General features: G+C 55.0%; 2 protein-coding genes across 2 annotated transcripts in view; one reads left to right on the top strand and one right to left on the bottom strand.

The window, feature by feature from the left end:
- The first annotated feature begins 748 nt into the window (after positions 1-748).
- Positions 749-25519, top strand: part of UBE2G2 (ubiquitin conjugating enzyme E2 G2) — a 94971-nt gene continuing 70200 nt past the window's right edge. Inside the window, exon 1 of the mRNA XM_061345296.1 lies at positions 749-780. Within this exon, the coding sequence (XP_061201280.1) occupies positions 764-780 (17 nt within the window). The 5' untranslated portion in view covers positions 749-763. The remainder of the gene's footprint in view (positions 781-25519) is intronic.
- On the bottom strand, positions 7913-21592 carry ETV5 (ETS variant transcription factor 5). The gene is made up of 13 exons (XM_061345257.1): positions 21456-21592; positions 20816-20954; positions 20613-20700; positions 20418-20465; positions 20255-20305; positions 14651-14780; positions 14263-14514; positions 12341-12603; positions 11535-11594; positions 10996-11064; positions 10525-10694; positions 9823-9924; positions 7913-9690 (listed from the first exon to the last, which is right to left on the bottom strand). Exons 2-13 carry the CDS (start codon positions 20858-20860, stop codon positions 9469-9471), a joined length of 1500 nt encoding a protein of 499 aa, XP_061201241.1. The 5' UTR covers positions 20861-20954; positions 21456-21592; the 3' UTR covers positions 7913-9468.

Here is a 25519-nt window from a genome sequence, read left to right as displayed (position 1 = left end):
TTCTCTGCTCTAGGCTGGACAGGCCCAGCTCCCTCATATGAGCAAGGTTCCAGACCCTTCATCATTCTAGTAGCACTTTGCTGGACTTTCTCCAGGAGCTCCGTGTCTCTCTTCCACTGGGAACATCCATGAGGCTTCTTCAGCACATGGGGTATTTGAGGGCAGTGGTGACAGGCATTCAGGTGACAGCATCTCCATAACTTTGGGAGGGGTTTCTCTCTCTACCCAGTCGCCTGTTTTCCTGACGCTTGTGGGTGTTTGATGCTTTGGAGCTCTATCTCCCCAGGTTAAAAAAAACACAAGGTCTTCAGGAGTTGCAGGAGGGAGAATTGACAGATGGAGCATGGCTGCTGGTGCTTTGTTTCCTTTGGAAACCAGGCTAAAAATACCCCATTCTGGACTGACAGCTCTGTCACAACAAGCAGCATGCAGTGGGAATGCAGGGCAGCTCCTCCGCAGCCCGTCTTTTGACTAATCCATGCAAGAGTGCACACCAGATTTCAGCTGAAGAATCGCCCGTATTTCCAAGACTGCTGCTGACTGTACTTGCTCAAGCAATAGCCAAGGCCATGTTCTGGTACTTGGCTCCTGATTTTTGCACCAAGAAAGTCCAGGTGGTGCCATTCTTGGTGGCGATGCCATTCTGGCAGCTCTGGGCTGCTGTAAACAGAGCCCACAGAGCTCCACTTCTCAGGTCCCTTCCAGCACCTCTGTTGTTTGTCCTGTACTACTTTTCATCATATAACGCTCCAGGCTTCAAATTATGCTCACTTTGATTATCCTGTCTATTTATGCCTCTTCCAGTACAAAGGTATAAATTCATTTTTAGATGCTCAGGTATGTGGACATGCTTTTAGGCTAGGAAGCCTTCACTGCCTGCAGGTGTGCAGCCTAGGACATGCTTCAACAGTGCTGAAAAACAGCAGTTTCAAAGAAAAATGAAATTAACAGGCCAGATCTTGCCAAATCCTCTTACCTGGTGGATGAAATCTGTTTACTTTATTCCTTTAAAAAAAATAAGTGAAGCCAGTGAATTCACTGGAGTCATAGTTGCTCTGATCCAAAAGCTGCCGACAACACACCTCTGGACTTATGAGAAGTTGAGCATGGGCTGCTCCACATGAGAGATACGTGCTTCTTCCAGGTACTGGGAGACCTCCATTGTAGGGAAGATCTCAGAGCCAGGTGCCCAGCAAACAGGCCGGGGGTTCTATCAGGGGGTTTGGCTGAAGAGTCTCTGCAGAGGAGAGAAAAGAATGAAGAAAGAAGATTCAAGGATCTGTGATGTGCAGCTTGCTGCGAGCTGACTACAGCTGGGTGGAGATGAACAAGAGGCACCTGAGCAATGCTTTCCTGGGGCTCTGTCAGCTCCAGACTACAAAAGGAACTAAGAGCAGTCATGGAAAATAGGTCTAGCTTCACATGTGCTCTTGATCTCTCACTGGACACATGAGAGAGGCTTCCAAAAGACTTGTATTTGATTCTTGTTTCTGGCACTCATTTAAGAAGAGTATCAAAACCTCATATGCTGGGAAGAAGTCTAAAACCTCCAGGTAAGGAAGTGTATTCCAAATTGCAGTAAGATATCTAATATTGTGTGCTGGCTTGCCTCAAGCCCCAAGAATACACTGTTCCCACAGACTTTGCAGACATAGGATATGAGATACTATCTTGGCAGAAAAAGGAAGTCAGGCTGTATGTGGTGCACAAATCTGGTGACCTTCATAGGTTCAAAAGGCTGGCTGTGATTTTTCTAATGACTCCCAATAGCTTGCGTGGACGCAGCACTGGATGCGAAGCTGTTATTGCTGCTCCTCTCTTTCACAGTCTCTCTTCTGCCCTGGTGCCACTAGGGAAGGGTTGATGGATGGAAAAGCCAACAGTGATTTTAGCTGAATGGTTTTATGACTAAAAGAACAAAATGTCTATTTTGCAGGAGTTCTGGACACAGCAGTAGCTCCTAAACAGGCTGCTAGCCTGATTCAAAACATGGCATCACCAAAATGTTACCACACCTATAAGCACTGAGGACCACTGCACTCATCAGCCCAACAGCTTCATGTTCAGTAGCTGGCAAAGGCTTTGTCAGCAAACACAATAGGACACATGGATCACCTTAGCAGACCTCCTGATGGACACTCTCTGTGCTTCAAGCTATGAAGACGTGCAAGAACTCCTGGTTGCACACTCAATTAAAGAAACGTAATCAGAGACAGCTTATGGACATGCAGGGCCTTCATCTGAAAATGGGGTGAAAAGGGCTTGTCATCTGAAGAGGTGGGAATAATGCAGGAGTTATTTTGTCCAGGCTGTGGGTGGAAGCTGGGTGACATCCGGGGTGCAAGCAGGTTGAAGCCAAATGGAGCAACAAGCTGTTCTCTTGTGTCATTCCATTTAGAGAGGCAACCAGGCTGTGCCTGGCAGAGTGACAAGGCTCCCTCTTTAATGACTCACTGCAGAACAGCTTTGGTAAGCAGGAATTTTGCACTTTGCTGTGATTTCAGAGGGTGTGAGCTAAAAAAATGAGATTAAAAAAATAATCAGAAGAATCAGTTGAGCCCTACTGAGAACGGAGGCCACATGGCTATGGGCTCAGCCTTATGCTGCATGTGAGGAGAGGGACACACAGAGGCCCATGTGCCATGGGTGGACACCACACACAGAAATGGAAGTGCTTGCGCCAAACCCCAGATTGGCTCGGTAAGGTGTTGACAAAGGATTGCAGTGTGGCTGTATGGATGTTTTCCTCCAGCTCACCTGCTCCCTGACTCATCCTGGTGATCTCATTCGTTAAAACCTGCAGGGTGCTGCCAGTCTGGCTGTGCGGAAAGGCAGGGCTGCACGGGGGGATGCTGACCTAAAAATGTGATGCTGCGAGTGAAAACATGCAGTACATGTTTCACGGTGCTCAGCTGTGATCGAGCTGGGAGGGAGCCTGTGTTTGAGGTGCCAAGGTGAAGTAGAAGCTGTCCCTCTCTCCAGCCTTCCCTTTCAGGGACAGCAAGCTCAGCAAGGGAAAGGCAGCTGGTATGCTGGGAAGTGCTGGTAATCACATCCTGAAGTGCTCTGAGTGAGGTCACAAGAGCTCCAGAGCAGGATCTAATGGGCTTTCAGCATCTCTGCAGCAGTGTGAAGTGCACACACTGCATGTCGTTGCCTGTGCTTACCTTCCACCTCTGCTGGGAACATCCACAGTATTGCTGCCTTATTATCTGGCGCTGTCAAATGCATTCATACAGTGATCACCAATATCAAAAGAATTAAAAACTGCCATGGAAAGCCCTGGTACTCCAGTTTGTTTTCAAAGAAAGACCATTTTCTGTCCAGTTCCAGCTTGAAATCAAATGATTTTGAAGCCCAGAAGAGTCCTGCTGGCCTGCCCATTAAATTTTTGCTTTTTGCTTGCTCCCTCCTGCATTGCTTTTCTTTCTCAGCTTTCTTAGAGCAGCTCAGGAGATGAAAAGGAGATTCAGAAAGGGTAGGTGAGGCTGCAGCCTGCGCTGCTGCTGCCCTCTCCTGGGTCCGAGGCAGCCAAGAAGCCAAGACATGATTTTCAAACGGAGATTCCTGAAGCCTGGTGCAGGTCAGCCTTGACAAATCCTCTTGCAACCTCGCAGGGGAACGTGTTGGGGCAGCAGGTAGGGAAGGGCCCAGGGATGCTGCCCAGGCTGGTACTAGGGTTGGCCTGGATGCACCATTTGAAGACCTTTTTTCACTGGATCTCTTCACGATTCCTAGTAAAGTGGATGGCAGGAAGACAGCTTGGATCAGCTTGGCTACTAGCTCTTGCAAGGGTAGCAGCTATGCTAGCCCACTATTGTGGGAGCTTATGGCTTCTCACATCAGTTGCTACCTGTTTTCTTCAAGATGGTTTTATTTATATTCAACTAAAAAGCTTCCAAAATCATAGAATCAGATTTTGTGTTCAAAGGGACCTTAAAGCTCATCCAGTTCCAGCCCCTGCCATGGGCAGGGACACCTTCCACTAGACCAGGTTGTTCCAAGCCCCGTCCAACCTGGCCTTGAACGCTGCCAGGGATGGGGCAGCCACAGCTTCTCTGGGCACCCTGTGCCAGGGCCTCAGCACCCTCACAGGGAAGAATTTCTTCCTAACATCTAATCTAAATTTTTGCTTTTTGGGCCCAAAGCCATTCCCCCTTGTCCTGTCACCACAGGCCCTTGTAAAATGTCCCTCTCCAGAATTCTTGTCAGCTCCTTTAGGCACTGGAAGCTGCTCTAAGCTCTCCCTGGAGCCCTCTCCAGGCTGAACAAGCCCAGCTCTCTCAGCCTGTCTCCACAGCGGAAGTGTTCCAGCCCTTGGAGCATCTTCATGGCCCCCTCTGGACTCACTTGAGCAGCTCCACGTCCCTCTTGTGTTGGGGGCCCAGAGCTGGACACAGGACTGCTGGGGGGGTCTCAAAATAACAGAGCAGAGGGAAAGAATCCCCTCCCTCAACCTGCTGGCCATGCTCCTTTCGACGCAGCCCAGCTAAGGCTGATTACATGTACAGCAGATAAGTGCCAAGCTCTCTCCTCTGGTCCCTTGCCCTGATTTCACTGCCTGCTGCAACAGAACCTCCTGCTTGCACCTTTTGCTCTGGCCTGCTCATGCTGTGGCTCTCCCCGACATTGAACCCCATCCTAGCTAGAACGGAGGAAGGATCTCACCCCAGCTTGATGGGAAGCTTCTTGGCGATTGCCTCTCCAAAAACGGGCTGAGGGATAACAGATCCTCCCCCATGGCACTGAGAACATTTGATGCAGCAATTGGCTAATGGTTTCAGAAGCCTCTTAGTGGCCTCTTCTGGTATGAATGCCTTATGAGTGGCTGGAAGTTCAGTTCTAGAGGACTCAAACACGCCAAGGTGTTTGTGCAGGCTCTGCTTTCATTTCTATGGAACCACTGTAGAAGGTGATCTCAGTGGTCTCCCTCTACCTACAGCCTGCCCAGGACTGGGAGACTTTGAATTGGTGATCTGGACCCATATGTCCCATGAAAGTCAGCCTGCTTGTAGCCTAAAGCAGAATAAAGCCCCAGGACAAAGGCTGGAGTGGAAGTCCTCCCTCCCATGCTAGTGTTCCACCCTGCAGGTATAAACAGGATCACATGTTGGATTACACAGATCTTTATAGCTCTGCTACCATGTGGTGTTACAGGGCCACAAAACACTATGGTGGCCAGCAGCAGAAGATAGATATCCACGAGGTGGTGCCAGACTGATGTGAAGGGAGCCCATGGATGATGTACAGCCCCAGGGGGGTGAATGGTCCTCTCCTTTTGATTGACTACTCACCAGCCCAAATATTTCCTCTTTTTTTTCCCCTGTATTGAAGTTGGCTTCCCATACACAACCACTCGTGTTGCTGCAAGCATTTGAAAGACAAATTAACCCACTTACTGCAAAAGGTCATGTTTGAAGAGTTAGGAAATAGAGGAGTTGTTATGATGGAAAGTACCTCCCCGGCCAGCGCACCCAGCAGTCACACACACAACAAACTGCAAGGCCAGGCTGAACAAAGTCTCGGGTGACATGGTTTAGTGTGAGGTGTCCCTGCCCATGGCAGGGGGTTGGAACTGGATGTTCTTAAGGTCATTTCCAACCCAAACCATTCTGTGATTCTACAAGGCTGCTATGAGGGTCAAAGGGACATTGACCAGGCAGGAGCTGCATCCCTTTGCTCATGCAGAGCCACCACTGACCATGCAGCATCCCTGGTCTCACACCAGGCTTGCTGGTCCTGCTAGCTGCTGTAAGAACAAGCCATGTGGTAATTCTTCCCACAAATGCTCTTCCAGTCAGGGATGTAAGGCTCCATCATGGGCTATTAAATATGAAGTCCCCAAGCCACAAATCCTGCCCCAAATGGAATTTCTAGGCTATTTATACACTCCTGTATAAGAGCTGCTGCAGACCTTTGGCTATCTCTATTGCTTTTTGAATGTTTTCCAGTCTAGCTATATCCTTCTGAGATGGGGAAAGCAGAAATGCACTCAGTGAATAATGGATGAGTAGAGGCCCATAATGATGCTCTCCCTTTTATGGGCTACTCTTTTCTGAATTATTTTTAACACGCACCTCTCATTTGAACAGTTTTTGGGCTATCTGGTAAAACCAAGCTCTCTTCTAGAGACAGGATAGTTTGGTGCACATTATAAGACTAAAGAGAAGAGAATCAGGAAAACACATTTCTCCCCATGCTATCATTCTGTTATCTGCTCATGCAGTATCACAGATTTCTGTTCACCCTGAATCACTGATGGGCTTGTTACCACACGACCCGAGTAGGTGGTGCAAGCTGGGATCTGGAGGGTTGGAGAGGCCAGGGCCAGCATCAGGGTTTTCCCCAGCCTCTGAGCTGCCTGATGGCTCTTGTCCTCATCCCTGTGAATTTGCAGGCAGCACATTGAGCAGATGTGGCTTGCCCCTTGCCCACAGAGGGAAATGAGTGGGACGGTGCAGCCTAGGCAGCTCCATCCCCTTTGCAGAGAGCAAAAACCTGTTGTGTGCAGTAGAGGGAGTTGTAACATGCAGTAGGCTCAAAGCAGGAGCAAATTCTTGACACCTTGACTACTTAAAAGCCAGTGTTCCCCTTTTGTTCTGCACCTGACAGGCTGGAACAGAAAAACACCTCTTTTCCTATCCGGAACTTTTGGCAACAGCAGCACATAGGATGCTCTTGAACATCACCCCCAGCCCTGCCTGCAGCAAGATTTGCAGTGCTGGTTGGGTTTTGGTATGAGAAGCTGCTTGATGAAGGCTTTGAAAGCCTTTTCCTTACGTGCCCATCCCCAGCAGCCTTAACTGGTCCCACACACTCACTGTGCCGCCAGGTGGAGGTCCCAGTGCCCTGGGACAAAACACCGAGACTTGGTGCCAGGAAGATCCTTAGGGAGCATGAGATGCTCTCAGGGGCTGAGCAGCTGATTTAACTCCTTGGAAGGCTTCACACCAGGTGAATTGGTTTTGCAGGTTGTTGAGGGCACTGCTTTGCCCTGCCTGGGCTAGGAGACAGCCACGTTTCTCTGCTCAGCCTAATGCTTCAGGCATGATGATAGAAGAAGAGCAGCTCAAGGACCTATTAGCAACATGGCTGGCAGCCAGGTGCAGATTGAAGCAAGGTGCAGTATGTAAAGAGCATCATCACGTTAGGACCTTCCATCTCTTCACTGCCATTTCCAAGGATGAAGTTTGGCAGCCTGCAAGAGAAGAGCTGTCCCTAGCAGCACTGCCCCACCAGCCTGCATGGGGACGGAGGCCAATGGCCACCCCAACTCAGCCTACTCTGACCAACACAGAGACCAACATGACAGTGCACTTCGAGGGTGTTTGAGCTTTTCCCCAACCCATCAGAGGAAACACAGACCCTTCAGCTGAGTCAAGTCCCCCTGGAGCAGCTCTTGTCATCCACACACCTCCTTCAGCCCTTTGCAGACCCTGCTGCTCTGTGGGTGTTCTTCCCAGACTTAGAAATGGGGCCAGTAAGTGCTAGGGAACCATTGCTAGGAGGGCCTGAAGAGGCTTTCCTCTCTAGGTGCCAACACTGAAAGATCCCCACCAGCTTTAGCCCTGCATGATGGCAGGGAGCTTGGGTTTCCAGAGGAAGAGCAAAGGTGACAGAGGCAGTTGGACCCAGTAGCTGAAAACGCCTTGAGAAGAGTCAGTATTTAACTGAACCTCCCAAGAAGATGCACCCATTCCAAACAGATCCTCTCACTGGATATGGCTTATGAAATCCATGGCAGCATCCAGATCAAGACACAACAGCCCCAGGACTGGGTGGAGGACAGCCCTGCCTTGGTGATCTGATCCAGCTCCTAGGAAGGACACATGGCCCCATATGCCCCATGCAGAGGATCCCTCCCAGCCCAGGCAGCATCCCACAGTGCAAAACAGGGGCCCAGGCAGCCGGGGAGGAACAGAAAGCAAGATCCTTTATTGTACACAGTACAGAATGTAATGCAGCTTTGCAGGAGATACATAGCCCTGCTCGAGTAAAGGTTATTTCAAATCAGTCCTCAGATTAACTCCTTCTGCACCACAGATCTGCCACACTGAGCAAATGGTTAGAACTTTGCCCCAAGGTGGGGTTCCTGCAACCGACTACTCCCCAAGGGTACAGGCCACTGCAACCACGATGGGGAGAGCAACTGAATCTACCCAGAGTTAATCTTCATACTTCCCCCAAAAGAATGAATCAGTCAAAAAAAACCCAAAACCAACCCAAAAAATCCAACCAAAGCTAACTAAGGAAGAGAAAAAAATTCCTATACAGCATTTACAACAAAAACATGTAGCCAGCGGAGGGGACAGGCGGGTATGGATATGAGTGGTGGAGTGTTAGGAGGCGCAGCAGGGAGGGGGGAGCTGGAGGGATGCAGGGTACCCAGGCAGGGGATAGGGGACCCCACTGTCCCCACCTGCCACAGGCTTACAACCCAGCTCCGAGGCCATGCTGAGTAGGGAGGGGAGTGCAGCTGAGCAGGCACCGGGGTTCAGCCCCAGGTCCCTAGGAAAAGAGGACTCAAGTGGTGAAATGGAGTGGACCAGATACTTCAGCAGCTATCCCGGGGAGCCGCAGGCACAGCACCGGGAAAGCCAGGGGTGCATCCCCATGGGCTTTGGGAACAGCAGCCGGGCTGCAAAACAATAGCTTTGCCTTAAAATAAAATAAAAAACAACTACAAAAAATCAGTTTAGAAAACTTTGAAACCTTTTGTTTTTCCCTCCTAAAACATAAAAAAAAAAATAATAATGAGGGAGATAGGGTCAGGACCTCTTCCCCTGAAACACAACCCATGGCCCACAGCCACAGCGCTGGGGAAGAGGAACATGAGACACAGAGAAGACGGAGGGGTTAGGGGGGAAAGCAGGAGGGCTTGGGGCAGGAAACCATTGTTGTCAGGTTATACCGTAAGGGTGGGTTCGGGAAGAAGGCAGAAGGCTCCTCAGGGTTGGGGTAGGATGCTGCGCACATCAGCCCTGGGGTGGTGGCCCTCGAGGCCCCCCCCGCATCCCTCCTCTGTGCAAATCAAAGCCCTTTCCACCACACAAGGCAGCTACGCGGATTGTGCTCGATGCAAAGCAGATTGTCGTGACAATTGGCGAGGCAGCCACGGCGGCTCAGCCCAGTCCCGGGGCGCTGCTGGAGCCATCAGGCCTCACGGTGCTGGCAAGGAACAGGGCCTGGGTCAGAGACCTGCATCTTTACCTCCCATTGCCCCAAAGCATCGCACAGATGTTGGGCAGGAGGTGCCAGCCAGAGGCAGTCCTATGCACTAGCCCTTGGACAGGAAGGGTGGGAATTCAGCAGTGGCACACACAGGGCGTTTTAGATTCCTCCAATTTGTGTGTGCATGCGGTTTGGTGGGTTTGTTTTTCCTTATGAACAGCAAAAAGTATTCTTTAGAAAACCGTATTTGCCCCAAGTGGATGCGCTAGTGCTCGTGGCTCTGCCAGCCTGGCTGAGTCAGTAAGCGAAGCCCTCCGCGTAGGGAAGGCTGCCGCAGGGATCCATCTCCAGGAGGTATGCCGGGCTGTCCTCAAAGTGCGTCAGCGGCACCGTCTCCTCCTCGGGCACCGGGCAGTCGGGCTCTGTCTTCAGGAAGGGGCGTTGGTTATCGGGGTAGGCCATGGAAAACAGGGCGTCGGGGTCACAAACAAACTTATAGACGTACCGCTCACCAGCCACCTGCAAGGAGAGGAGGGCATGAGAAGGGCCCTGCACCTTGCCCACAGGGAATGACAAGCATGGCATAACCAACACTAGACCTAGCGTATGTGTCGTCGTCCCCCCCAGCATCGTGGAGGCAGGGTCACTTACCTTCTGCATGATGCCCTTCTCATAGTAGTAGCGCAGCGAGCGGCTGAGCTTGTCATAGTTCATGGCTGGCCGGTTCTTCTGGATGCCCCAACGCCGTGCTACCTGCAAGGACAGAGAGGTGGCAACCGTGAAGGCTGCAGCTGGGGTTTGGACCTGGATCCTCAAAGGAAATCTCGGCTGAAATGCAGGATAGGGGCTTGTTCCTGGGGGCTGGAGCAGCCAGGGGTGAAAGTGTCACCCAGGTCCTGGAGCAGTTCCCTGCCTGCTGCAGTAAGTGCTCCAGCTCCAAGCACCACAAAGCATCCACTGCCAAACCAGGGGCTGAATCAAAAGACATTTGATTAGGGAAGTCTGCCAAAAAAGATGCTTCAAAAAAAAAAACACCCAACCTCCCACAATTTCCATGCACAGCATTAAGAGATATTATGGGTAATTACCCACAATGCGCAGCTCAGCACCACAGCTGCTTTTGATCACTCCCCAGTTTCTTCCTGTATCACCCTCCGCAGAGCTGCATAGCTCCAGCACAGCACCAGGGATCCAGGGCAAAGGATCCAGGAGATGTTTGGGAGGGAGGGAGCCTTGCTTCAAGTGTAAGTGTGAACTGCTGTGTTGCATGGGAAGGATCTGCCCCCACCTCCCGCTCCCCAGGCTGCATCCCCGGCTCTGACATGCCTGCTTCTGGGGCAGGATCCCACATACCTCCTCCGGCTCGATCAGCTTGAACTCCATGCCCCGACCAGTCCAGGCAATGAAGTGGGCATTGGCAGGGTCATCCAGGAGGGTGACCAGGAACTGCCAGAGCTGCAGGGACCCACGCCGCTGGTAAGGAGGGCCCTCACGGTACAGGGTGGGCTCCTGCTTCACTTTACCTGCATGTAGCCAAGACACAGCTGATTAAACTGCGCTCACCCCTATGCCAGGACCCTCTGTACAGGGTCAGGCTACAGAGCTGGACAGGGGAGAGGTGCAGGGTGGGTGGCAGGGATAGGGTACAGCACTGATGGCCATGATGCCCAGCTGCTGTGCAGGATGATGCTCAGCAGCTCTCAAGAGCACAGTGCCAGCACAGCTTGGCTTTAAAAGCTGGCCACTACAGAGCCCAGGCCCGAATCTGCCTCCATGAGCCCTGGTCACCCTACAGCCCTCCCTCCTCTGGGGCTGAGTTCTTACCCTCCAGCCTCTCCGGTACCACGCATGTGTCATCAAAATACAATCGTGTGTCCTTTTCATATGAAAATCCTATGGGGAAGAGAACCTCAGTGAGCAAAGTGTCCCTTCACCACCCCAGCTGGACCCCCCAGAAAACCCTGCCTTGACTTAATCCAGAAACAGGACCCCAATTCCCCAGTGCTGGAAGCAGACCCATCCCCCAATTATTCAATAGCATCACACCAGCTTGACAGCAGAGTGCCACACAGCTCTGTCCCACCCACCCCAGGGAGCTGGGGAAACAAGAACCCTCTTAGCAGCTATGCTGGGTGCATTACCCCAGATGATATGGCACTGCTGTGCCCTCGCATCATGCTCGCCGGGTCAGTGGCAGCACAGCACAAGCCCTATTTTTAGTGGTGGTGCCTGTGCTGCTCGCATGCAGGTACTTGCAGGTACGACAGGGCTCTCATGCATGCTTTGAAGGATGCCGGCAGCTCTGCCTGCCCCAAGGGAGGGATGGGACACACTAGGGGTGACAACACGAGAGGTACACTCACCATCATGGCTGCTGGGGAAGACACCTCCCCTCAGGTATGAGGACTGGCAGTTAGGCACTTCTGCTAGGAACATGAAGGTGGTTTAAGGACCTGGGTGCCACGGGATCCTCCAAGCATCTTTCCCCCTCCGTTCCCCAAGCACATCCTCTGGCCAAGCCTTGGCATCTTCCCCCCAACCCCTCCGCCAGCATTCCCAGGGACACAGCACCACCCCCAGCCCCCACCCCCAATTGTGGGGGGAACCCGGTGTGATTGTGGGGGGGAGCACACTGGAATAAGCACTGGGAGCAAGGTTTAAGTCAGGCTGCGGTTTCCACCACGTTACTCTGGCCCCGCGGGGAGGGAGGCATCTGCTCAGCCGTGCCATCCTCCATCCTGAGGTCGGGGTATTTTTAGGTCCTAAGGCGATTAGAGGATTTTTCCGTGATGCTGGTGGGGTCCAGCAGCCAGAAATCACAGCTGGCCTCAGGCCAGGGCTGCAGGGGGACCGCTGAGTGCCATGGGGCACCCAGCCTGTGGCTGTGGCACAAACCACGCTGCGTGCATCTAGTGAATGCCTGCTTTAGCCCCCCACATGGGAAAGGAAAGAAAAGGGGGATAAAAGATAAAAAAAAAAGGAAGGAAAAGAGATCATCTACCATGTGAAAGAGCAGCCCCAGCACCACGGGAGCCCCAGGGTGATGAAACACCCACTTGTTAAGGTTCAACCCCGCACCCACAAGGCACAGATACAGCAGAGGTGGCTCCACTCCCCGAGTGCTGGTGGGTAACCCACGCACCCCGAAGCACCAGCACCTCGCACCCACCTGAGTCGATGCAGTAGTCCCGGGGCTCCTGCTTGATGCCCATGGGGGGCTGGAAGCTGTGGCTGGGGGCAGGGCCGGGCAGGCTGGGGCCACCATGCTCATAGAGCGGGTCATGGTACTCCTGCTTGAATCCCTGAGGGGGGCGAGGGGCGGCAGGGCCGAGGGGCTCCGACAGCTGCCGGTGGTAGACGGGGCGGCTGTCCCCCGGGACCCCAGGCTGCGGCGGGAAGGGGAGGCAGGGCTCAGACAGCTGCCTCTGGAACCTGCAGGGAGAGGGCTCAGCGTTGGGGCAGGGTCAGCACTGTGCTGGATCCTACCCCAGATCAGGACCCCAGGCTGGCTCGGTGTCCTCAGACCAGTGTGCTGCTGGGGTGGTGGGGGGTGAGCAGCATTGGGTCCCACCCGCAGCTCCTCATGAGCACAGCCACCATGAGGGCTCGTCCTGTGGAGACCCAGTGGAGTACTGGAGAGCCCCATTCCCCTCCGAGCCCTGGGGACAGCCCCACTGGAGGGGCAGGACAGCACGTGGGCCACCCCTGCAAAGCAGTAGGTGATGGTAGCCTGGTGCTGCAGCCAGGATAGCAGTATGGGTGGGAAAAGGAAACAAAAAGCCACCCCACAACAGTAAAACCTCTGTACAACAGTGAAATGCCCACCATCCCCCCTCACGGCACAGGGGATGCTGCACCTGGGTGGGTGCTTACGCAAAGCCAAATCCACTCCACAGCTCTAATCCGCCTGTGCGGCTGGGATTAGACCTTGGAACTTGGTGGCAGGGAGCACTATTTTCAGCTCTGGGGTGCTGCCACTGCCAGCTCGAGCCCCAGCACAGTCCCTGCATACGGGACCAACTCGAGGGGGTGCTGCCGCATCCCCTCATCCTCCGGCACCTTGAAAGGAGATCTCTGATGTCCGCACCCAGCTCCTCTCCGCTGGCCTTGTGCCATTTGTCTTTGTAACCAGAGCCTTCCCAGCTGCCGTGCTGGGATTACTCCATTTCCGAGTGGTGTCCGTCTGCCCTTCCTGAGTGAAACCCAAGCTCTGCGCTGGCACGGTGCTTCCCAAGGGGTTGCACCCAGCCCCCCACATGGCTTGAAGGTCACTCAGAGCCAAACCCCATTTTGCTTGAGGAGGGATGCTCATGGGCTGTGGGCATATACTGAGGGTTTCCATGGCCTTTTCCAGGCTACCACGTTCCAGCCCCATGCTCATAGGTGACACCCCAGTAAAGGGCACCCAGGAGCCACAAGCAAAGCTGGAGGTCAGCTGTGACCTGCACCATGCCACCTACCAACAGCATGAGCAAAGCTGGGGTGAGGGAGGGGATCAACAAAGCCTACAAGGATGCACCATTAATGGGGGATAAAGCCACTGGAGAGGAAGTGGGGCCTCTCCCTCCACAGTCCCAAAATCACAGCAATGCAGTGCAATGCACACAGGAGGTAAGGACTGACCCTCAACCCAAGAGTGTTTAGGGGCAGGATGGGGATGCCTGCAGCTCCCAAGCCCAGCAGGGCTCAGCTCAGCAGAGCTGCAGTGGGTGGGAGAAAAGAGAGTGGGAGCCCTGACTCAGCACCATTGCTTGTTGCCAAAGGGATGGATGCAGGCAGCAGCCTCTGCCTCCCTCTCCTTTCCCAAGGGGGATGCAAAAGGTCTGCCCAGCGTCCCCAGAGCTGGGAAGAGCAGATCCCTGTCAGCAGGGAACTGCCTCATGGGGAGAAAGAGCCACAAGATCCCAGTGGGAAGCAGCAAGCACTAGTTTATACTGGACCACAGGCAGCAACATCTGGCCTTACAGTCTGCAACCACAACATCCCTCCTCCTTCCCCAGGCTTTAAGGCCACTGATTCATCTCCTGAGGACTAAAGCTCCCATAAACACCTGCAAGACGCCAGCACTGGCTCAGCTGGAGAAAGCCTTACCTGTGCTCTGCGGGGTATTGGTTTTCAGACATCATCTTTGGCATGTGCATGGGCGGGTGAGGCGGCCGCGGCACGGCAAAGGTCTGCTGCCTCTGCTCCTGCAGCGCGTGCGGCGCCGGGGCTGCCCCATGGGCCGCTGCCTGCACGGCCGGGGCCGGGGGCGGCAGGGCCGATCCCTGATGCGCAGGAGACACCGGCGTGGCAGGCGGCGTTAATGGCTTGAACCCGGCGGGGGGCTTCCTGTCATAGGCACTGTGGAGGGGAGAAGGGGTGGGCACTGACGGCAGTGCTAACAAGAACACCTCTGCACGGCAGAGGGACAAGAGACAAATCGCTGCTGCCATGACCCAAGGGGTCTGTGGGCAGCAGCCACCACCACGCTACCTACCAGCAGTTGTAGAGGCACTTGTCCCCATAGCTGGCACAGAGAGCTTGCTCATGGCTGCAGGACGACAGCTCTGAGGAAGGGCTGTGCAGTTCCCGCTTGATCTTTGCCGGAGGTGGGGCATGCAGGACCACTGCAATGAGACAGAGGAGGATCAGCCCTGAGGATAAGGACTTGGGGGTGTTGGTTGATGAGAAACACGCCATAACCGATCAGTGTGCAATCGCAGCCCAGAAACCAAGCATGTCCTGGGCTGCATCAAAAGGAACGTGACCAGCAGGTTGAGGGGATTCTTCCCCTCTGCTCTGCATCCAGCTCTGGGGCAACAACACAAGAGGGATGTGCTTGAGTGAGTCCAGAGGAAGCCACAAAGATGCTCCGAGGGCAGGAACACCTCTGCTGTGGAGACAGGCTGAGAGAGCTGGGCTTGTTCAGCCTGGAGAAGAGATGGCTCCAGGGAGACCTTAGAGCAGCCTCCAGTGCCTAAAGGGGCTGTCAAGAAACCTGGAGAGGGACTACTTACAAGTGCCTGTAGTGACAGGACAAGGGGGAATGGCTCTGGGCTGACAGAGGGGAGATTTAGATTAGATATTAGGAAGAAATTCTTCCCTGTGAGGGTGCTGAGGCGCTGGCACAGGGTGCCCAGAGAAGCTGTGGCTGCCCCATCCCTGGCAGTGCTCAAGGCCAGGCTGGACGGGGCCTGGAGCAACCTGGTCTAGTGGAAGGTGTCCCTGCCCATGGCAGGGGGTTGGAACTGGATGTTCTTAAGGTCATTTCCAACCCAAAACATTCCATGAGCTTATGATACAGGCTCACTCACATGGGGGGAGGTGATGGGGAACATCACCCCTGAGAAGCATCTGCTTGGGTGCTTTTTGCTCATGAATCAGCTGCTGAATTACCCTCCTGAGAGCATCAGGCAACCAAATCATGGCAGGATAGTGCCCTAGCAGACCATGACCTGCTGGTGGACTGAGCCAGGGTGGCAGGGCCTGACTTCTGCCAGGGAAGACAGAGCTTGCACAGTCCCACCACCCCAGGACAGCTTGTAAGCAGGACACACTAACCTGCTCACCCTTGCAGGGGCAGACCCAGCTCCCAGTGAGCTGGCCAGAGAGTTAGCAAGCAGCCTAATGTAATCTACCTCCCCCTAGCCAAGATGCTCCAAGGGGTCCCACAACTGTATGAGTTCAAGTGGCAAACACCCCATTAAACCCAAATCCTCCCTAGCCCCCTCACTATATATAATTTTAAACCAAGTAATATATGCTTAACCTACTTCATTGCTAAAAGCAGGCGCTCTAGGAAAGGGAAAGCGCCTCAGAGATCTTTACCTAAATAGTGCCTGCAGCAGAGAGCCAAGACTAATCGGAAGTGGAGTATTAGCTTCATGCAAAGTCTAAACACAGCCCAGCTACACTGGAGAGGAACGAATAGCTCCAGGACAACTGTTCACAGCTTGCCAGGTAATTAGCTGCTCCCCTAATTTGTCAAAACCTGTAAAGAGCTGCTGACTCCTCTCTCTACCCCTCCTTCCCCCCCCTCCCGCCAAGTCCTGGCACACCAAGGGCATAAACACCAACCCAAGGAGGATTTGAAACACAAAGCCCAACACTGAGCCAGCACAGCCCCCCCACCCGCTCCCAAGCCGGATTTATCCCCCCCTCCCCAGTGAGGTTTTGCCACTCTCAGCATTTCTAGCCTTAACAGGAGGCCAGCGTGGCGGCAGCGAAGCCCAGGCGCCCCGCGGGAAAGCGAAGGGGAACTGGCTTTGGAAGGGCTCCAGCTGCCTATCGCAGGCATGTTTCTCCCTAACAGGCTCCGTGTTGTTGGAGCGGGTTGTTTTTCCACCAGCCATACAATGGGGCCTGGTTATTCATTGAAAAAAAAAAAGGGGGGAAAAAAAGGCTCTGCGCAGGCACCACCCTCCATTCATAAACAATTTGGAGCGCTCCATTCATGTGGCCAGGGAAGGGAAAAAAAAAAAGAAAGAAAGAAAAGAAAAAATCTCCCCAGAGCTTAGCTCTGCCATTCAAGAAAAGGGAAACGAGCCTTAAGACCCTAACAGAGACCAGCTGGCCGAGCCGGACTTTGTGCAACGTTTGGATTCCTTACACAAACACCACAGGGCCGGCTGGCGCTGCTTGGCAAGGCGCACTCATGGCCAGCCAGGGCAGCGATGCCGGACAGCCTGGGAGCAGAGGGGAGCACCGAGGCCTGGGGTGCAGCTCTCGGGGGAGGAAGGAGCTGGGCTTAGGTCCCCAGTGGGAAGCGGCCAGGCAGGGAGCTGGGAAAGGGGCAGGAGCGTTCCCAGGGAAGGAGATGCCCTGCCCCAGTGCCTCAAAGGCATGCTGGGTGTGCAAGCGCTTTTAACCTTTCCGGTCCTGCGCTGGGACTATAATTAAAAGCTAAAAAAGTATATGAAAACAGGCAGAGGGAGAAGCTTAACTATAGACGGGGCTGGAGAACGCACCTCAGCACACCCGTGCCAGGACTGAGCTGTGGGAGTGCTGAGAGCACCCGTGGGTGCCCAACTGCCCCTTTTTGGGCTGTTTCAACCTCTGGGGATGGAAAGACTCCACAGAGAACAGGCAAGGGGACTAGACACACATGCCACTGCTGTGCCCTGCCAGCAAAGAAGCACAACCAGGGGGGCTCAGGCGTAACCTGCAGTGCCACCCTACTGGCTATGCTGGAGATGCCCCAAACATCAACCTTCAGCCAAGAGATCTGCCACGTGAAAGGTGACATCCTAAAGCCATTCGGGACCTTGAACTGCTGGTGAAGCCCTTGGTGGGGGACAGGGAAGGTTGCTCCCCAGCCATCATCATGATGGGACCTCTAAGAGGTCCAACATGGAGGATGTTGGCTTGGCTGGTGGAACCCGCTGCTCAAGCCATGGGGAAAGCAATGAAAACCATTTCCAGCCTGGCCACCAGCTGGGGACCGTGGCACCCACTCAAGCTGTCACCTGGAAGCTGTGCTCCACGTCTGCCCCTCCATCCCCCAGCGTTGCAGGACGCGCCCAAGGTCACGCCAGGAGAGGAGCCAGAAATAGAAGCCAGGTTCCTGCTTTCCTTTGTTTAAACAACCCTTCCTCAGAAATAAACCTCCTGCTTTCATTCTGGTGTGTAAGAAACTCCACTCCATGCCCTGCCACGGCTCTAACCATTCACTGCCCACGCAGGGAGCCACAAGTTCCCTGGGAGCAAGCCCTGCGAATGGCAAAGCCTCTCATGATGGTGCTTGACCTCCTCAGCTTGACCCATTGCTTCCCAGTTACTTAAAGAACCGATTGAGATACAACATTGTACATACCCCCTTCTCCCCAGCCTGCACCACTGGAGAATCTGCACCTACGCTGGAGTCACTCACAATCTCCTTACCCTTCCAGGGGGATCTGCCACTGCTCTGGGTAGCTCATAAGCACCAAATACAGCCTCTTGCTGCTCAGTCCAAGGTGCCGAGAACAACGCATCCCTTATTCAGCAGAGCCCTGCTTTCCCCAACCTTCCAGCAGGATTTCCTCCCCAGAGCAGCAACCTGCTGCCCTCCGGCATGTTATGACACTTTGCTGCCAAACCCCAACCTTAAGCCCATGTCTGCCAGGGACCTCAGCTACACAGTCAGGAGCAGCAAGCTAGCAGCAGCCAAGCTGCAGGCAGCTGCCATGCCATGAGGGGCTCTGTAGCAAGGTGAGAATGATGCTGTTTGGAGCATCCCTGAGACTCAACATGGCACATGTGGCAGCGTTCTCTATGGCAAGATCTCAAACTGAGCCTGGGTTGCCCCTTTTTGCTACTGAGCAGAGGAAGCTTGGCCCTGGAAATGCCAGCGCCATGGGGCAGGTGATGGAGCTGGCTTGCTCAGGACAAGAGAGCAGCAACTTCCTCAGGGAAAAGGCACAAGCTGCACAAGAGTCCAATGCATGCCTGAAAACATCCATAATATAGGGACTTGCCTTCCCTCAGGCTCTAATGGACATTGAACCCAATATGACCCCCAGTCTGGAAAAGAAGCATACCTCCTTTAGCAAAAGCAGGGGGAGGCTGCACCAAATTCATCCCTTTTTTCTTCCTACACTACACACAGTTCAAATCCACAATGACATGAGAAGCTGGGGCCAGAAGGCAGTAAGCTAGAGACTCTCCCCTCTTTAAAAACTCTTTCCAGTGCTGGTATGGAAGAGCCAGGCTACCCGTTTCCCCTCCACTGGACTGGCTGGACTGAACCCCCCAGCCAGCACAGCCCAGGAAACCTTTGCTTTCTCTGGCCAGAACAGCTAGGGAAGGTTATTATAGCAGGGAGCCGCATAAGGGGCTCAGCTTTCAAGTGACAAAGTCATTTCAGCTCCAGGTCTGCAGAGGCTGAGCAGGTCAGAACATTTTAAGAGTCTTGACCAAATGCCCCCTTTTGTTTCTGTCTTCACCTTCCCTTCCCTGCATCACCCAGAAAAGTTTTCTCTCCTCTCTGCGCTCTTCAGGTTACAAGGAAACAAGAGACTGCCAAAAGGCACTGGAAACGGCTCCAGCTCCAAGAGCCACCCTCCCACGCTCGCTGCAGTTTCTACCGCTCCAAGCAAGAGCTGCCAGGCTGCGCTAGGATGTCAACAGCCAGTTGCGATTCTGACTCTGGGCTCGCCTTTTATCTCAGGGGAGACAAGGGAAAAAAACACATCTGAAACTTGGGCTGTCTGGAACAATTTAATGGCAAGCTTCCCACTCAGAAGTAATCAAAGAGCAATAATTAACATGCGTTTTACTGTAGGAGAAGATACCCTGCTGCATGCTGTGACAAAGCTGGAATGAAAAAATCTGTTCGACTGCAGGCTAAATTTGATTTCCTTTAAGTTGTGTAGCTCTCTGGCTCAACAGCAAAACCCAGCCACCAACACCACACCACTCATTCCACTTGCCAGGTAACAACTCAAAACATCCCGATTCCCCCTTGCCCTCTGACCCAGCCTTCATTCCGAGGAGAACCAGTGCCCAAGAGAAGCAAAGTACCGCACACCATTAACCAGCCCCTGCCCTGGCCGCTAACCCATTTCAGCACAAACCACAGCTCAGAACCAACTCTCACTCTTATGCAATTCAAGAGGAACTGCATTTTCACTGGCCTCCTTTTAAACATGCTCGCTTGCCAGTGATTAATGCTGCTTAAAGCGGCTCAAGTTTCACCGCTCAGGTCCACTCTTGCCAACAGCGCTGGGCCACGACTGTTAAAAAGCTCCAGAAGCTGCAGAAATTGTGGCTAACCAAGGAGCCCAGCACAGGCTCGTGCTTCCACTTGAAAAGGAAAAGATGTGTTTATAAGCAAATCAACATTACTATGAACAAGCAGCAAGTCTCAGAGGAGCCCAGAGATCAGTTAGATATTTCCATGCATTTGGCTATAGTTTCCCCTATTTAAAAGGGACGGGACATTGCAAGTTTCATCTCGATGAACCCATACCACACGTGCTTTATCCCAAGTCTGCGATTTCACAGTTTCAGCCCCAACAACAACTGCTTTCCCAAGGAAGCCGCTCCAAACCCAGCACGAGGCTTTGCAAAGGCACCCAAATATTTCCCCCCAGAGAATAAAACCCCCAGAAGAAACACTTACAGCTTTCAGACTGGAAATCTGGGACAAACTGTTCATCATCAGGGACCTGAGCTAAAAAAACAAAAACAAAACCACCAGGTTTATGGCGTTTTCAGTTCTCAAAACAAAAAAAAAATGCTTGCAGAGAGGTTTTACACAGCAAAAGGAGGAGGTGAAGACTTGCCTTCAGCTAGCCAGGCCTCTTGGAGCTGGCTGAGATCCTGGAAGAGCTCTGGAACAGAGTGAAAGACTTATGTACTCCACAGAATAATAACTAAAACTGCCGTTATTCACAGGATTATTTCTAAACCAACGAATGTGAGGAGCAGCCTCGTGGGACCGCAGCGAGGCTGCAGCTGCCCAGGCCAGCCCTGCCTACCTTCTGAGTCGTGGGCTAGGTCGGTCTCCAAAAATTTCCTTTTCCTATCAGATCCCAACCGGCCTCGGCCCTCCTCTGCGCAGGACTTCTGCAACAACCAGGGTGACAACAGCCGTGAGGGTGGCAGCCCCCAAGGACGGGGAAACGGGTGCCCCCAAGGACAGGGTGGATGGGGTAGGGGGAGATGCACGGGGCAAACTTACCCCGGGGCCCATGAAGGGAACCTGCTGGTCGTAGAAGCCGTCCATGGTGCAGGGGAGGTGGGGAGTTCCCCCGGCCCGCTCAGCATCGACGCCGGCCCGGGAAGGGGGGGATCCTGCCCAGGCGCCGGCAGGTGCGCGGCTGGAGAAGAGGGGGTTGGGAGAGGGGAGGCGGGCGTCAGGACCAGGTCCTGGCCCCTACCGCCTCCGGGGCTGGCTCGGTGCGGGGCCGCCGCGCCTCCCCGGGGAGCCGGCCCGCTCCTGCCGTGGCGGGTCGCAGCCCCCCGGCTCGTGATGTCACCCAATTTCTATAGAAACGGGCGTGACATCACGCGCCGTGGGAGCAGGAGGAGGCAGGCAGGCAGGGAGGGAGGGAAGGAGGCAGGGAAGCAGGGAGGGCTCCGCACACGCCTCGCCTCCCCCCGCCCCTGCTGGTGCTAGGCGCTGGCAGGGCCACGCCGCAGCCGGGCCCATTCCCACGCCGCCCCGCGCGCCCCATTCATAAACTCCGCCTCTCCTCCCCTCCCCCCCGTGCGCGCTGGCGCCCCCACCCCCCCACCATTCACAGCGCTCGGCCAGCGCCATTCATAAACACCTCCCCCGCCCCGGGCCGCGCTGCGCCCCGCCGCGAGGCCCCGCGTACCCGGCCGGGGAGCCGCGGGCTCGGCTCAACCGCCGCGGGCTCAGCAGCAGCCGGGCGAGCCGGGGCCGTGAAAAGGGCCGCTCCGCGCCCGGGCACCGCGCTGCCGCTCTGCACCCGCAGCCCCCGAGCCAGCGGCCTCCGCCGCGTCCCGCCCCGCCCCGCGCTGCTTGTTTACCCTCGGCGCCAGCCAATCGAGCGCCTCTGCTCTGCCGCTCAAGCCGTTTGATTGGTTGCAACGCTGCTGCGAGCCCGCCCGCGCTCCGCTCAGACGAGGACCATTGAGGCCGGCTGGGTGGGCGGGGACGACGGCAGCCAATGGGCGCGAAGAGATTTGCATTGGCTCCGCGGGGAACGTTTTTCATTCACAAAAAAAAGAAGGGGGAAGAGGCCGGCGGGTGGGGCTGCGGGCGCGCAGCATTTAAAGGGGCCGCGATCCCCTCCCGCAGGGTGCCTCGGGGTGTTAAAGGGTAGCCGCGGGGGGTTGGTGGGGTAGTCTGGGGACCGGATCCGAGCCGGGATGGGGGAAACCTGATCTCTACACGCAGTGCCCAAGAACCTGCCCTACAGCAGCTCTGTAGATGGGATGGGCCGCAGGCCCCACATGCCATGGGGACACTCCACTTGCTTAGGAGGCAGTTCTGCACCAGCAAGATGCCGTCACACGGGTCCCCCTGCGAGCCCGGGGCTAGCCCATGCCTGAGTGCTGGGTTTGGCGGCCTTTCCCCTGCAGCCACCCTGGGGGCAAGGTTTGTCTTTGAGAAGGGCTCTTTGGAGGAGGCCGTAAGAAAAACAGTACCCACCTGCAGGGGTTTTGTGGCTGCTGTGGCCACAGATCCCCTCAGGACTGCAAATAGCTTAGAGGACTGGGAATGAGTTTAGGACACAGTCATGCTGCTGAGGGCCTGGCACTGCTCTGCCAAGTGCCCCAGTAGCTTCTCAGCTTGGGAAAGGAGAGGAGTCTCCTATTCGGATCCTGGGAATTTAGGCCTTAGGAAGCCTGTTGGTACAATGTTGAAGCCATTTTGAAATCCTTGGGTTCAGGTCATAGCCTTGCCAGTGTCTTGGGAGAGCTGCCTAGCATGGTTCTGGGCTGCTGGTGGGATTTCTCTGTCAGTGTTGGGGTACTGGTGAGCTTCCAGAGTCCTCCAGAGCCACCACCATCCCCCAGGGATGATGCTGGTAAATGGCTGGTAGCTTGTCTGCCATCATGTCCTGTGTTATATTTGAGAGGACGCTTACCAGGATGCGCTGCCCACCAGGTGCCTGCCCCCAGCACAGGGGGAAGCGCACAAAGGGCACGGGATGTCCTTGCTACTCAGGGATCATTCCTGGGGTGCTCTGCTGGCATTCTCACTTCCCCTCTGCACACAGGCAACCCGGATTAAATCACCACTGGTAAAATTAGCAGATGACACATGGGCAGGTGGGTGACAAAACCTGGGCTGGGGAACGAGGCAGGCTGCTGAGGACATGCGGGTCATCGCAGACTGGGGCACAATCGGTGACCGGAGGCAGCCACAGCCTCGGCACCCTTGGGGTTCTTGCTGCCACCTGGCAGAGGGAGAAGTGATGGGTGCTGAGCGCAGTGGTGGGGCAGGCAGGGGGGAGGCCACAGATGTGCCTTGTGAAGAGCTGAAGCCCCCAGAGAGCCAGGGCTGGGAGAGGGGGGATGGCAACCGACACCTGCTAAAATTAGAGCCCACTCATGGGGGGGAAAAAAAGAGATCTAAAAAACTGCAGGCTCCAAATTTAGGCCATTGCAGCTCCCACTGAGCATCGCTCCATTGCACTGCTGCTGCCAACACCCCTTTGGCCCCTGCACCCCAAATCAGGCACCTCCTGTTTGGGACCTCAAAGGTGGGGACCTCATGCCTGGAATCAGGGAACTCCAGTGTACCCCAGGACAAGTATTTCATCACCATCTTTATTTGAGGCAAGCCCACAGCAGTCCAGGTGTACACGGCAACATGCGCTACGCTACGGACACCATTTCCATGCAGGCAACCACAGCTATGCACACAGCAGGAGGACAGGGCTGGGAATGAGGTTCCCCAGCTCTCAGGGGTCCCCCAGCACTGGCACCAGTGCCTGGAGCTGGGGGTGGTGTGTGGAGGCTTCTGCTCCATCCTGTGCCCTTCAAGGGATCAATGGGGCTGAGCTGGGAGACACCAAAGGGGACAAAGGATTCGGAGCCTCAAGTTTCCCTCAGCCACATCGCTGGAACTAGGACAGCCAAACCAGCATCCCAGCCCCTGGGGGTCCCCTCCTGGGTTGGAGACATTTGCACCATTAGACTGAGGAAGTCATCAGCTGCCAGGACCATTGAACTATGGCTTTGGCATGATGGGAGTGGATGGAAGCTGCATCTCCCAGGGGAGGTGTCAGGCTCCCTGTGCCCTGAAGAACACGTCTGAGTGCTCCCTCTTGGCTTTGAGCTCAAAGGAATGCTCTGCATCTCTAACACGCTGCCAGACCCCTGAGTGCAGGCATGGTGCCTGCTTTGCTTCCCCTGCCTCTGCCAGCACCAATGACAAACAGAAGCAGAGACCCAAGTGCTGCTCTTTGTCCTAAGCCAGCAAACCATGACCGGGTGCAAGGAGCAGGTCTGTTGTGAAAAAATGTTGCTGATACCATACAGGCACTTTCTAATTGGAGCCTTGGGATAAAACCCTGGGTTGAGGCTGAGCGGACAGGAAAACGGATCCAGATCTGCGGCTATAAACACCGCTGACCTCGTGTGTTGTCATCCCATGGATCAAACCTATCACCCCACCTGCTGGCAAAGTGCTAGAGATCACAGAACGGTTTGGCTTGGAAGGGACCTTAAAGCTCATCCAGTTCCAAACCCTGCCATAGGCAGGGACACCTTCCACTAGACCAGGCTGCTCCAAGCCCCATCCAGCCTGGCCTTGAACACTGCCAGAGAGACGGTGGAGGGTTCTTTCACCCACCCCAAGCAGGGGGCTTCCAGGCACAGCTGCTGCTGCAAAAGGGCTGGAGAAATGGAGGCTGCTGGTTTGTGGGACACGGAGTTTATTTGGCCTAGCTCCCGTATGCTTTCACCTGGGTACCCATTAACCTCGCCCCGGGTGAGGAGGAGGAGGAGGTGGGTGGATTTACACACTGTGGGTGGAGTGTGCTCGTGCACGGCTCGCAGCTCCCGTGAGCTGTGGCAACCTCTGTGCTCCGCAGCACAGGGCACCCTCCCCACGGCTCCTCAGCTGCCACCAGCACCCCACTGGGTGCTGCACTGCAGCGAGCACCTGCCCCCAGCTCGCCCTGCCCGCTGCTGGTGCCGAGGGCAGGAGGAGGGGGAGCTGTGGCAGCCCACTGGAGCCTCCTCCTGTGCCCTGGGATGGAGCCTGGCTGGGGCTCCCCTGGGGTGCTGCCACCTCCTCCCTTGTGAGCAGCGCCCTATGGCTGCTGTCAGAAAGAGCACACACACGGCAGCACTGCCCCTGCTTGGGAGGGTGATCAGCAGCACCCTCTGCACAGACAGGAGAATGCTATTGAGACCTGCAGCGTGAGGAAGGACCAGCCCCTGCGTCCCTGGGGAGGATACGGTGACTGTGGCAGAGGCATAGTGCGGACAGGCAGTGGTTTTGCTGCCTGTGGCAACATCCGTGGGTCACACACCACTCCTGGATTCATGACAGCAGCACAGGGGCCTCCACCAGAAAGGAGGCAGCTGCCTGGGAATTGGGACTGACTGGGGAGCTGGGCATCTCCCCGCACAAGCGCCACTGCAGGAGACAGCAGGTGCCTGCAGAAGCAACCAGCAGCTCTTCCTGCGGGCTGATCCTGCCTACTCCTGGCTGCTGGAAGCACCGTGAAGCAGGTCACACACCCAGATCACCATGGCCTCCGTGCATTTGCCTGTTTTCTGGTCCCCATCACATCCTGGGAAGCTGCATCCCATGGTCTGTCCCCAGACATCTGGTTATGGACACGTAGGGGATGCCACCAAAACCTGCCTGTGCATTCGAGCTGGGATCTAGCAGCCAGCATCTGCAAGGCTCCTCAGTTTCAGGGTGGGCTGGGGACCTGGCTATGTGGAAACTGAG

This window comes from Neopsephotus bourkii, unplaced genomic scaffold (genome assembly GCF_033783945.1).
Source record: "Neopsephotus bourkii isolate Nb327-2 ecotype Australia unplaced genomic scaffold, CSIRO-AGI_Nbou_v1 NB_234, whole genome shotgun sequence".
NCBI classification, from domain to species: domain Eukaryota; kingdom Metazoa; phylum Chordata; class Aves; order Psittaciformes; family Psittacidae; genus Neopsephotus; species Neopsephotus bourkii.
The sequence above is the reverse complement of the archived record's forward strand: the minus strand, read 5'-3'. Positions and strand labels throughout refer to the sequence as shown.

What these genes read in the sequence shown, in the direction of transcription:
- ETV5 (XM_061345257.1), bottom strand. Translation starts at nt 20,860, where the DNA reads ATGGACGGCTTCTACGACCAGCAGGTTCCCTTCATGGGCCCCGGG. An exon ending in TTCCCTTCATGGGCCCCGGG is followed by an intron (nt 20,701 to 20,815) that starts GTAAGTTTGCCC and finishes TGGTTGTTGCAG; the next exon opens with AAGTCCTGCGCAGAGGAGGG. An exon ending in AGAGGCCTGGCTAGCTGAAG is followed by an intron (nt 20,306 to 20,417) that starts GCAAGTCTTCAC and finishes TTGTTTTTTTAG; the next exon opens with CTCAGGTCCCTGATGATGAA.